Consider the following 13,945-nt stretch of genomic DNA (forward strand, 5'->3'; position numbering starts at 1 on the left):
ATAATTACAGAAGTCTCCTGGTACAGAAAGTGAGGTTTTTCTTTCTTCCTCCACCATTGACTCAAAGACATCATGTCTTCAAAAAACAAATGTGGGCTTTTAAAATTAACGTGTACCTTTACAAATGGTAGGAGCTTATGATTGAAATAGTTTGATATTTATTTTATCTCCATGTTGCTGATTTACAAATAAGCACGTTTGTGAATGTGGATTTAAGTTTTCACTGATTCTTGACCAAAGCTTGCTGTGAACTATATTTTGTGTGTTGTATTTAAGGAAAATAAAGCAGGGTTCTAAAATTCTGTATGTGCAAGCACAGCATACGTACTCACACTTCTAAATGAGCATGTGTGTACTTGTAAATTCATCCATCTCCTCAGTCCTGAGGAAAGTCACAGAAACCTGCCCTGAATGAAATTTGGAGAGAAGGTATAAACCGATCTTCAGCTGCCCATTGTCTTTCAGTTTTCTGAGTCTGAATTATTGCACTAATTAACCTACTTCTCTTGCTTCCAAAGGCCACTGGCTCATGAAGCAGCCTGATTGAGTGTAGAAAGAAGTGGGATCCAGCAAGGAGGGGTGGGGCATTTGTGGGGTTCCAGGTCCTTTTGCATCTCCCCCCAGGTGGTGGTGGATGCCCTGCTGGGCGCCATCCCATCCATCATGAACGTCCTCCTCGTCTGCCTCATCTTCTGGCTCATCTTCAGCATCATGGGCGTGAACCTCTTTGCAGGGAAGTTTAAGAAGTGCATCAACACCACCAATGAAGAATTTTCTCTTGTGCCTTTGTCTATCGTGAATAACAAATCTGACTGTGAACGTCAAAACTACACTGGCAACTTCTTTTGGGTCAATGTGAAGGTCAACTTTGATAATGTTGCAATGGGTTACCTTGCACTTCTGCAGGTGGTGAGTCCTGAGATCAACCATCTCTTTCTTTGGGTGCTCAATAACATGGAGTGTCTGGGGTCTCCCAGAGATGCTTTGTAAAGACTGAAAAGGGTAGCACTCAGTGTGAGTTGAGGTCATTTCCTATTCCTACAGACTACACTGTGAGGCCAGAGGGTCTTACCAATGAATGTGATCTCACAGTGGTGCACTTAGACCAATGTGGGCTAACAGAATAGAATAAAAGAATGGGCCTGCCATGGGATTGTAGCAGGTGATGGCTTAGAATTCACTGCTGTACAAAATAGACATAGTATTGCCACATGTTCAGTCTTCTGCTGCAGATCATCTCCCAAAGGATAATAAAGTATGTTCCAGATCTATTGTAATGATAGATAATACTGGTGATGATGACAGTCAAACACATTCACACTTCCATTCATTCATTTATCCCCTGTCTTCATCCACTTGGTCATTCAGTCCTCCATTCATTGAAGTGTTGATGCAATTGCTTATACATTTGTCATTGCAGTTACCCACAAGTTCCTGCATTCCACCATTTGTTCATGCATTCATTCAAAAAATAATCCCTGAGTAGCTATGGTATGCCCGGCACCGTGCTCAGCCCTGGGAGATACAGAGACATGTCAGAACTGGCTCCAGGGGGGCTGATACTCTATGAGCAAAACAAATAAGTGAATCAAAACAGATTCCAGTATAGACAAATGGGAAGACACTGAATGGCCTCTGCTCCTTGTTTCCAGGCAACCTTTAAAGGCTGGATGGACATCATGTATGCAGCTGTTGATTCCCGGGAGGTGAGTCTCAGCCCGCCATGCCTACGGCCTTCCCCTCCATGTGACATGCCCATGCCAGTCTATTTGAAATGGAGTGAAGGTGCCTTGGTACCACAAGCGGTGATCACCCAGCAGCCTGGCACTATCCTTTCCTGGAGCAGGGTCCAGCTGGCCCTCTGTTGGATATTTAGCCAACCTAGCCTGTTCCCTTTCCATGCACATTCCCCAGGCTTCTCAAGATCTTTCTCTGCTCACCAATGAGGAAAGTAGTGGATAACTTCTAAAGGACTGTGTGTAAGGGCACTCCCTGGGCAGAAGCAGGAGTAGGAGCAGTAGCAAGAACAAAGTAGCATCGGAAGGAACAAGATGGCATTTCAGATACTATCGTGGCAGCCAGGTGGAAAAGAGGGACGCTGTTAGGGAAAGACGTATTCCCTCTGTGGCAGACACTGTGTATGACCTGCCCCATATTCCCTCAGCCCACCTCTGAGTTCACTCGTGTGCTGCATTTCTGATTCTACATGTGAGACTTGACTTTCTTCAGTGGTTCAGAGCTGGCTCAGCAGCCCCTCCCTCAAGGGCGGGGAATTTAATGTCCCCCAGGGCAATCCTCATAGAAAAGTTTTGAGAGTCTGTAGATAAATACTCCAGCTTCCCTGTCCCTCAGTGGTACAATTCTGAATTGTGTTCTACACAGTTCTTTAGAGGGCCCCAACAGGATAGAGAGCCAGTTGCCCATGAAAATGGCCTGCTTGACAACACCCTCTTCACTGGCTTTCTGCTGCTCCTGCTTGCCCTCCCTTCCCTCACTCCTGCTTCCTGAGATCACCTCCCAAATAAACCCCCTGCACCCAGGTCCTTGTCTTGGTGTTGGCTTTTGGTGTGAACCCAAACTAAGACACCTGTCTTCCCCACGCCCCACCTTGTCCGGCCACAGGAGAACCTGCAGCCCAAGTGGGAGGACAATGTGTACATGTACTTGTACTTCGTCATCTTCATCATCTTTGGCGGCTTCTTCACCCTCAATCTCTTCGTTGGGGTCATAATTGACAACTTCAATCAACAGAAAAAAAAGATAAGTGGGGCTGGGACGTTTCTGCAGTAGTGGCAAATCTTATACTTCCTGTCCGCTGGCCTCAAGACTAAAGCCAGCCATACTTACAGCCCGTCATGCCTGACTGGGAGCCCAATTTTGGCCTTTAACACCAACACAGACCTTTGTCCCCTGGTTGCAGCCCTCACCCCTGTCTAGTGTCCAGGGCTGCTGCTGGAAGAGTTGCGTTTCTCTGTGTCAGGAATGCCCCTGAGCCCCACCTGGGGTCCTCATCCTCTTTCCCAGAGTGCCACGGTCTTCCCAGCTGGAGCCAGGAGTGTTGGGTGTGTCCCAGGTAACTCTTTGGGAAATAGTAATAGAGAAAGAAAGGGCTCCAGCACTTGCTGCCTCTGTCTGGGTCCCTCATCCCCAGAGCACTGAATCAGGACACCTCAGGAAGGGCCAGAGCCCCAGTGTTGGCAGTGTCCCAACCCTCTTTGGGATGGGAAGGAAGACCCTTGCCTCTATGGGTGCTGACTCTAATGAATAGGAACCCAATCCCAGATAATCTCTCTCATTTATATTAAAATACAGGGCATTAAAAGTGTCAAATGCTTTCATGAGATCCTTTCACTTAATACCCTCCATTCCTCTGAGGTACATAGGGCACCATTTTAGACTTGTATAAACCAAGATCCAGGAAAAAAGAGGTCACATCGGTAAGTCACATAACCCAGCACTGAGAGCCCAGCAATGGCTTTGGCATCATACAAGCCTGGGCTTGCATTCCCCACTGAACTACTTGCTGGATGGGTGACGCTGACAATTTCTTAAATCTCTCTGAGCCTCAGTTTTCTCATCCATTCAATGGAGTTAATAATACCCACTCACAGGGTTCTGGTGAGAGGTAAATAAAACCCTGTGCAAGAAACATCTAGTTGGGGCCAGCCCCGTGGTCAACTGGTTAAGTTCACGTGCTCTGCTTGGGCGGCCCAGGGTTTCGTGGGTTCGGATCCTGGGCACAGACCCAGCACCGCTCATCAAGCCATGCTGAGGCGGCATCCCACACTGCGGAACTAGAAAGGACCTACAACTAGAATATACAACTATGTACTGGAGTGCTTAGAGAGAAGAAGAAAAGAAAAGAAAAAACGATTGGCAACAGATGTTAGCTCAGGGTCAATCTTTTTTTAAAAAAAAAAATAAAAGAAGCACCTAGTTTTAGGGCTGGGCACACAGGAGGCACTAGAGGAGAATTGCTAGTTACTTTTATAATTGAGAATAAATATCTAATAGGATGGGCACCCCACCTGCAGGAAGTCCTCAGCCAGGGTCCTGGGCATGAGAAGGGCAGGACAGGGCTGTGGGAGCCCTCACTGAAGGGCTCAGTGAGACAGCTGTGAAGTGCTGACCAGTGTCATCAGTACCCTAGAGGGCTTCGAGATCATTCAAGCAATTCTTTCTCCCATTTTACAGATGACTAAACCGAGGCCTAGACAGGGAGCTGGCCATGTTAAGTGGTAGAGTGAGATAAACCAGTGATCAAGCTGGGGTCAGAAACTGTATTTGCTGACTCTTTTCCCAGAATTGTCAGTGTGGCCCACCTAGCGCTTGCCAGCACTCTGCCCCTGGCCCTGGCCCTGCCCCCATCCTCACCAAGATGTTCCTCCAGGAAGTCCTCTGTGTCCATGAATTTTCTGAAATCTCCTCCCTAACGCCACAGATCTCAGCCCATTTCCCCAGCATTTGCAATGACTAATTTACACAAACATGCTACTGAAATGGGAGGCTTTCATATATGTCAGCAAGCGAAAGGTGAGGGGTTGAATGAAGAAAGTCCAAAGGGTTCTTAAAGAAAACCTAATCCTAAGGGAGGAAGACATCTTCACTGGTGGAATTTCTGGCACTGTAACAGCAGAGGGCAGTGCAACTGGCAGGGCCTTAAGGGAACCAATCGCAGATTCTCCAAGGACCCTTGGATAAGGCAATAACTGTCCCCAGCTCCTCTTCTCCAGAAAGGGCTCAAAGGGCTGGATCCCAGGGTCTTTGCTCCAGGAGGCCCTGAGGGAAGCTTTTGCTCCTGGCAGGGACTATGATTCTAGAAACCCAATGGATTTGACTGTAACCAGCAGGCTGGATTCAAGGCTCAAATTTTAGACTTATATGTACCTTCTCCTTGGGTTCTGTTCCCAAACCCTCTCCCCCCTCTGTCCAGGCAGCATTGCTCTGTTCCTGGAGAAGAGAAACAGGCTTTGTTCCAGAGACCCCGGCAGGGAGTCAGAGCTGGGGCTCAGTCTCAACTGCTCTGTCACCAGTTGTGGCACCCGGGCAGGACAATGCTTGATCCTGGCCTTAGCATGTTTTTCTGCAGAGAGGGGAAAGGTTGAGATGTCCTTCTCCGGCAGCATGCTCTGATTTTGGTATCCCTGGGGGTTCTTGTTACTTTAATAACAGGAGTGTGTGTTACCCTTTCCTCCACTTAGGGGGTCAGGACATCTTCATGACAGAGGAGCAAAAGAAGTACTACAACGCCATGAAGAAGCTGGGCTCCAAGAAGCCACAGAAGCCCATCCCACGGCCCCTGGTGAGCCCCAGAGCTTCCCTCTAGCAAAGTGTGTCTGGAAATCAAACCTACCAGCCTATATCTGTGCTGGGTGGGGGTCTGGCCAGTGCCCTCTCTGGAGGAGGAGATCTAGGTTGAGTTTGGGGATGAGGTAATGAGAGTTCCCAGGCATGGGGAATGAGAAGTCTACAAGAAGCAACTCTGACCTTCTGCAGTGAACATAGCTCCTACAGGTGCTCCAGATAGACCTGCTTAGGGCAGTACTGAGTTCCCCAACAGGTTTAGGGTTCAAGCATAGGATTGGGAGCAAATGAGGCTAAATGATAGTAAGGGTGGTTAGAGCCCTGAGATGAAACATTTGTGTGGTTATGCATCATGATCTAGGTTGCAGTGGATCTCTAGCTTCACCCTACATTCCAACTCATGCCTACAGGTAGACAGAGGAAATGGCCAAAACCCAAAACCCCTGGGATCTGTGGACCATTCTTGGTCACGGCCAGGTTGCACAACAGGAACCAAAAACTATCCCACTCTAGTGTTTAAAGATTAACCAAAACCTACTGCCATACTCCACTTTATTCTCAAAGACCCTAAGAGACATGCCCTTTTATTCCCCCCATTAAATGCAGCACCCAAACCATACACAATATCACCTAAGTTCTTCTCAGCCCTCTGCCAGAAGATGGAAAACAACCTCTGGTTGGCCCCTGTTGGGAGTGGATGAACAGGTTTGTGAGTGGGAGTATTGCTAAGTCAGAAACATGCAACTGAACCTCTTAAGAGAATTTCTGAGCCATCCACTCCAGTGAATGGAATTGGCATCTTGTCCCTTTACATAACCTTTCTGTGGTTAAGATGCAGCATTTATGAAGAAACTACAGGTACTGCCCATGGCACAATCCCATTAGCCTTTCCCCACGCAAGGGCAAAGCCTAAGGACCTTCAACAAAGGAACAGATTATGGAGACTTTCATTCTTTTGGCCAAGGCATTAGGATTTCTAAATCAAGACATGAGGTTTGCATAAGTCACTAAAAACTTCATGAGCACAGAATCTTGAAACATTTACAAGAGAAAAAAAAATGTTTTAAACTTTGATATACCTTACTTGGAAACCGGAGTCATGAATTTATTACTATTCTTAATTCTGATAAGAAGTGTTACAATAGGGAGTGATAGGACGTTCAGACCACTGTAGGGGCAGAGGGTCCTCCCAAATCCCCCAGGAGATAAAGATAACTGGGCTTAGGTGAGCCTGAGGGAAAGTTCTTAATGTTCATTGAGTACCCCTCTCCCAGCCAGTCCAATGGGCAAGAATAGGCTCAAAATTAAAAGATGTAGGTGAAAGGCTGAGCTCAGCCAAACAGAGTCAAGTCAGGGGCAAAGGAAGGAGGATCCTGAGAAACCAGCAGCTGAGTCCATGTTGACCTTTACCGGTTGCTGGACTGATGTTGAATCCACATTTGAACTAGACACCGAGGAGTTCTGTGTAAGGGGCAACCTTGGCAAAATCATGACAGTTTTTGGTACCTTCCCTAACCCACTGCTCAATCTCTCTATAATGCCTCAGCTTTCCCCCTCCTCATCAACCAATCCCACAGGCCACTATAGCTTCCTCCTCTCAAAGAGGGCAATTTCCCTGGGACAGGGTGGGCTGCATTTCAAAAAGGGACCCTGGAGAGGACACTATCTTAATATAAAGGTAGGAACCTAATGTTGAAATTCCAGGCACTACAATAGGAGTGGAATTCAATGGTTGGGCAGGAAGATGTACAACAAAATCACCATTTCTTCTAGCTAAGCCATAACCAAGATCCTCCCACCTTGGCACTGGTGGAGGTCCTCCATATGGATAAGAGAAGAAAGGCCTCATAGCCGAACTGTGTTCCTAAAATTCACCATCCTTCATGATGGTAGGGGTGTATACTAGCTTTAGGGGAGGAACATGGCTCTTTCCTTAATATTCAGGTCCAAGCATGGCAAACACTCTCTCCTTAGCGTAGCTGAGGCAAGGCTGGAACATTTAAACAAGACTTTGAAATCTTAAGGATGCCAAAAGAGAAACTAGCAGAGCAGGGCCCAAGCAGCAACTGCATATGGCTGCCCTCCAGAGCCCACAGGCCTTGGCCCATCACAGCTCCTGGCCAGCATCCATACAGCAGGCAACATCTTGACACACACAGCACAGTGGCACAAGCCTGGTCATCTGCCCTCCCTAAAGTCCAGAGCCAAGAAAGAAACCCAAGGAAAACGAGAAATTCCCTCCTCCACCTAAGACCCACCTTCCCAGGTCCAGCTTCCTTTTCACCAGATTATTGGCACTGGAATGCTCATCTTCATCCCAACAGGAGTGCCAACAGGTCAAGCTAGTCAGATAAGCAGAGCATTGGCACAGGAGTTCTGCCCCACAGGTGCGTGGGTGCCATTTCATGGCAGGACCAACCTGGGTCAACATAGGGACATACATGTGTAGCACATACATACTACCTCTCGCCACTAGCGAAGCCCAAGTTCTAAATATTATGCTTCATCCATAGCAAAGACTACAGCTTCCACAAGACTGGTAAATTTTATTCTATAACATTCCCTGCTATTGAAATCACTAAAAGGACGTTTAACATACTCCACTTTATAGGAAAATAATAGGCTCCAGAATGTCACATCATCAGTCACCCACTTCATCATCTATGAGAGCACCGAGGGTTGCAAAGGAGTGATCCCTGCCCACAGGCTAAACCAAGAGCAGCCAGCAAGCTGCTCCACCCCCATCATCCGAATATCCAGGGCAAATCCGACACCCAGATGCTTAGCAATGTTGTTGCCTGATCTGTTTAATTAGAAGTCATGTGGCCACGAATGGGCCTATATTTTTTCACCGTTTTCAGTGATGAAATGAAAGCTATTAGTGATCCAGCAATCCCCCTCCAACCCCAGAAAAGATATGAGCCAGCAGTTATACCTGGAGCCAGACCCACTTGGGGTTGATTCTTTGCTCTAACCCCACAGGGTAGCAACACATCCCCATCATGAAGCAGACAGCAGGAACCAGCCTCTGTCACAGCCCTTCTTCCCTCTGCTTGCTTTGCAGCTCCTGGGAGCTCCATGGTAAAACTCATGACAGGTTCCTCTCTTCCCCTTCATAGCTACTCATGCAGAGCCCTGCACATAGTACACATTCAGTGACTGCCTGTTGTGCAGAATTAAATTTAATCAAATCTAGTAGGGTGGCCTTATAATTGTATTTGAGGTGTGGATAACAGAGCTGTCCGTTCTGTCATCCATTCATCCTTCTATGTATTGAGCATCTATTGTGTGTCAGGCAATATGCAGACAATGGGGATAGAGCAGTGAGCAAGATGGACAAAGTTCCTACCCTCACAAAGATTACAGTCCATTGACACAGGAAAATAATTAGCAAAAATCACACACATATTAATTCACAGGCTTGAGACATTGCCAAGAGAGAAAGAATGGGGTGAAAAGCAAAGTGTGCCTGGGACTGAGCCTTGAGGAGCTCTAACATCTAAAAGCTGGGTAAAGAAGATGCAAAAAAGAGAAGCCAGAAAGGAAAGAGAGAAAAAAAGAAAGTAAGTCATGGTGGGAACCAAGAAAAGAGTTTCAAAGTGGAGGGGGTGGTAAGCAATGTCAACAAGTGTCCTTCGGGTTAGCACTACAGAGGTCATCAGTGACCTTAACCAAAACCATTTTACTGGCAGGATGGGGACAAAAGCTATGCTGTTGTGGGTTGAAGAGGGAATGGGAAACAATGATGACACACAACTCTTTTAACAAATTTCACGGTGAAAGTGGAGAGAGAAGTAGGGTGGTAGCTGGAGGGAGATGTGAACTTCAGGAAGACTTTTCTTCAAGTTAGGAAAAACTATGTCATTAGAGATTTAGCTAAGGACGTGAGGGATAACAGCCAAGAGTGGCCAAGTGTGGCTAAGAGCTTCACTCACTAGTCATGAAGCAAAGGGGCCAGAATGTTGGTAAGTGGCAGCATGAAGAGGAGGTGGAGGTAGGCTAGCTAGATGACACAAGCTTCAAAGGAGGAAGGGTTTTACAAGACACAGGAGGAGCAAAGGTCTGGAAGTGACAAGGGGAAACAAGAAGGACCTCAGGCCTGCCCCATATGCCTGGGGTACATGGGTCGGGTGGGGAAGAATGAGCAGCCATTGAGAAGGAAGAGATACTTGCAGATCAAGGAGAGTGAGTGCCAAAGAGGTCAGGAGAAGGGTTTGGGAGAAGGTGAGGGGTGGAGAATGGGGTTGGGATCAAGTACTCACAGAACAGTAAGATGGTAACAGCACAGGAAAGACTACAGGGCAATACTAGGAACTTTTTTAAAAACAGTTTTTTTAAACATCTGTTATAAAAATAGATAGGTAGAAATGATCTCTTGGTTATCCAGACCACTCTGCCTCCCTCCAAGGATGCAAACAACCAAGACTTGACCCCATGCCGTGTACCTGCATTTGTTTTGACATCTGCACAGCCCCAGGCATAAAGAAAACATTTGCAAGACTAAGTTGTACCATAACACTTAACTTTACCCTCGAGTCAATAATTTTGCAAGCAGTTCTTGAACTCTTGCTATATGCAGGGCACTACAGGAACACAAAGTTAAATAAGACATGGCCCCATCCTCAAAGAGCTCATTGTCTAATAGAGAAGACAGGAAGTATACCTGAAATGCTAGAACTCAAGACTGACTGTAAAGGCTGTGGGAGCCCAAAGAAAGGATGGAACAATGTGGTATGATGTGATTAAGGAAAATTCTCTGGAGGAAGTGGGGCTTAAGAGAGATGGGTCACTCAAGACTGTTGGGATTTACATAGCCAAGATAGGGGACTAGAAGGGCATTGCAAATGGAAGGTAGAGCATGGCCAAGGACAAAGTGCCTGGTGACTTCATGGGACCAGGAGAGGTAATGAGGACTTAAATTGAGGCAATGAGGTAGAATCAACTAAGAGTGAGATTTTGGAAGGGCTAAGAACAGGACTTGGCTTCTGTTTGGATGTGAAGTATGGTGTGAGGGAGACAAAAGATTCAGACTTTAAAAACCCATCTATGATGTGGTACATATATACAATGGAATACTACTCAGCTGCAAAACAGAACAAAATCATTCCATTTGCAATAACATGGATGGACCTTGAGAGAATTATGTTAAGTGAAATAAGCCAGCGAGAGAAAGATAATCTGTGTATGACTCCACTCATATGAGGAATTTAAAACTATGGACCAAGAACAGTTTAGTGGATACCAGGGGAAAGGTGGGGTGGGGGGTGGGCACAAAGGGTGAAGTGGTGCACCTACAACATGACTGACAAACATTAATGTACAATTGAAATTTCACAAGATTGTAACCTATCAATAACTCAATAAAAAAAAAAAAAAAAGATTGGCACCTGAGCTAACAACTGTTGCCAATCTTTTTTTTTTCTGCTTTTTCTCCCCCCCCCAAAAAAAAAAAAACATTTTCCTAAAGCAAACTGGAACTAGAAGAATAAGCTCTATGTGAGGATTGTGTTGGCCATGCGACCAAAACACCACAAGCAGTGCCCAGCAGAGAATAAGACCTCAATCTATGTTTGCTCAGTGACTATGTGATTGGATCAATGAAGAATATTCCTCCAAAACTGCTATGTATCGGATGGTAGTGTGCTTCTAACCTACCACCTAGGCAATCTCCAGCTTTATCTCTTACCATTTGTTGCCATGGATTTTATGACACAGCAACAACAAATTATCAGTCGTCTCATGCTCAGTTTATGCTCTTTTCCTTCTCGCTACAATGGGCTATTTTCTCCTTCCCTTTATACTTTCCCAAGTAAGCCTTCCCACTTCAAGACTGTGCAAATATCACCTATAACATTTTTTAACAGAAGGTAATTATATTTTTAAACAGACTAACTTAAACTTTATAGGTGATTAGTAAAAATAAAATATATGTGTATATATAAATACACAGTCACAAACATTAAAAAAAAAAAACCCATCTATGGAGAACAACACAGCCCCTTCAGATGCCTGGTTTATGTTGGTCGAAAGGTCCTGATGTACCATCTCTTGTTTTCTCAGAACAAGTACCAGGGCTTCGTCTTTGACATCGTGACCAGACAAACTTTTGACATTGTCATCATGGTCCTCATCTGCCTCAACATGATCACCATGATGGTGGAGACTGATGAGCAGAGTGAAGAAAAGACAAGAGTCCTTAACAAAATCAACCAGTTCTTTGTGGCCGTCTTCACGGGCGAGTGTGTCATGAAGATGTTTGCCTTGAGGCATTACTACTTCACCAATGGCTGGAATGTGTTTGACTTCATTGTTGTAGTCCTCTCCATTGGGAGTAAGTTGGTATCAAACATGGTGGGGAAGCCCAGCCTCTGTTTGGGGTTGTTTTGGCTGCTCTTGCAAAATCAAGGGGACAACCAACAAACTTTTAAAACACATGCTATATGCCAGAGGAGACCCATATTTGCTGCCTTCTAGGAGCAGCAGACTTAAATTGCCCCTGGCCTTTCAGTGAAATGGAGAGGTTCCATTTCATGCTGTCACAAAGTGTTTTCAGGCACCTACTGGGTGAACAGCCATTGCCAGAACTTTGGGGGCTGATAGGGAACAATCACTCTTCCAGAGAACCTAAAATGGTGGAGTTTCCAGTGGGCCTTATCTTTGTGGTCTTCAAAGCAGAGAGTGGTTGATGTGATGTGAGGTGAGCCATAAAATACTTTCTGGAAAAGGAGATGGGTTTCCAGAAGAGTAAGGAAAGGCTAGGGGGTGGGGCTGGCCCCATGGCGGAGTGATTAAGTTGTTGCGCTCCACATTGGTGGCCCAGGGTTTCACTGGTTCGGATCCTGAGCATGGACATGGCACCACTCATCAGGCCATGCTGAGGCAGCATCCCACATGCCACAACTAGAAGGACCCACAATTAAAATATGCAACTATGTACTGGGAGGATTTGGGGAGAAAAAGCAGATTAAAAAAAGACTAAGGGGAGACTGTTCAAAAGAGATTCTTAAGTCAAGGGTCTGGAATTAAATCTCTATATAACTGTCTACTTAGGGAATATGAGTGATAGAAAAGTCAAGGGATCAATGCCAAGAGATCAGTGCTGTTATGGACTAGTCTGGGAGTTGTTGAATGACAAGCCCAGTATTTTGAGGTCAGTGGAGTTCAGAGAAAACGAATAAAGTCAGAGGCTAAAGTGGGAAATGGAGCCGACATAATTGAGTGCTTGCTGAGTTCTGAGCACTGGACTAGGCGCCATGGATCTTCACAGCAACCCTGTGAAGGAGTGTTACTATCTTCATTGTATACATTTAAAATTGAGCCTCTGAGATTAAGAAAGTTACGCGAGGACATAGAGTTTGTAAAGGGCGGAGCTGAATTTAGACCAGGCTAATGTTCTTCTAATGAACTAGCCGCCTCCCAGCAACAACCAGGAGACTGTCCCTGGGCTTCCTGTGGTTTAGCCGAAGTTTGGCCCTATGAAGGCCAAATCGCAGCACACCAGCTCTACCTTGCATTATAAATCTACCTTGATCTATTATATCATGACCTGCTTACTCTTCATGTCAGGGCATGGCTGTAGATTTAATTACCCATTGATTTACCATGAAGAGCTAATAGCATCTAAATACAACTTGGCAACACTTAATCCATCTCCCTACCCTGCTGCTGAAACACAGCCTTGGGTTGTGTTTGTTTGAGGGATTTAAATTTATTTTTGTTTTTTGTTTTGTTTTATTTCCCTGTTGCTGCTATTTTTTGTAGGAGGTTTATTTTGTTTGTTTGTTTATTTGTTTGCCTCCCAAAGTGAGAGATTCTAAAGGCCATTTTGATTTTAGATTAGAGAGGGGAGCTTTCTTATGTGACTTCCCACATCAGTACTATAGGAATAAAATATACTCAGAGTACTCAATTCTATAATGGGGACACCTTAACTGTCAGTTCCTATAACCCACACAGCAACACCATCCACAGGACAGAAATCACTCAGACAGAGAACTAGAAAACTAGTGAAAGAACCCACCTGTTCCTCCTTCTGCCCTCTCTCCCTCTCCCCATTTCTTCCTTCCCGCCAGCAAGACATACTGTTACAAGTATGAAGATTCATTCTCCCTTGTAGTAGATGTAGACCAGTTGGCTGACAGAAACTTGGGAGATTATATAGACACATAACGTATCCCACACTATGAAAAAATGTCCCAGTTAAACTGAACTTTGAGAGGGACTTTTGTAAAGATTTTATAATCCAAAATTATAATTATTTCCAAAGTGTCCTCCCATTTCTTTCCTCCTTCCAACACAATACTGTGACTACCCATGTTCATATGACAAAAGGCAAGTAGGGTAAGAAGGTCAAGGGAACTGTAGCAAGGAGAGAGCTTGCTGCCACCCCCTCACCGTTTTTCCGGAGAGGTTTTGAATCCTGTCTTACCCAAAGGCTTTGCCTAATCTTTGGTGGTCCCAAGGCCTTCACAGATCCCCCAGACCTCACTCCACAAATCTTCAAGTTAGATATCACGTAGGAAGTCATATACATTCTTCATCTTTCCAACCTCGTTCATAGTTGGGATGGGGGGCTGTAACTGACCCTAAACGAGCTCATCTCCAGGTCCTAACATAGAGTTCAAATATAGCTGGAAATGAA

The 13,945-nt window shown here is 45.5% G+C and overlaps 1 protein-coding gene across 1 annotated transcript in view; it reads left to right on the forward strand.

Moving 5' to 3' along the window:
- SCN10A (sodium voltage-gated channel alpha subunit 10) overlaps positions 1 to 13,945 on the forward strand; it is an 89,541-nt gene that overhangs the window by 73,723 nt on the left and 1,873 nt on the right. The window contains exons 22-26 of the mRNA XM_046677233.1: positions 625 to 909; positions 1,653 to 1,706; positions 2,623 to 2,760; positions 5,198 to 5,302; positions 11,365 to 11,635. Of these exons, the coding sequence (XP_046533189.1) occupies positions 625 to 909; positions 1,653 to 1,706; positions 2,623 to 2,760; positions 5,198 to 5,302; positions 11,365 to 11,635 (853 nt within the window). The remainder of the gene's footprint in view (positions 1 to 624; positions 910 to 1,652; positions 1,707 to 2,622; positions 2,761 to 5,197; positions 5,303 to 11,364; positions 11,636 to 13,945) is intronic.

The sequence above is a fragment of the Equus quagga genome, chromosome 1, assembly GCF_021613505.1.
Source record: "Equus quagga isolate Etosha38 chromosome 1, UCLA_HA_Equagga_1.0, whole genome shotgun sequence".
Classification (NCBI taxonomy): Eukaryota; Metazoa; Chordata; class Mammalia; order Perissodactyla; family Equidae; genus Equus; species Equus quagga.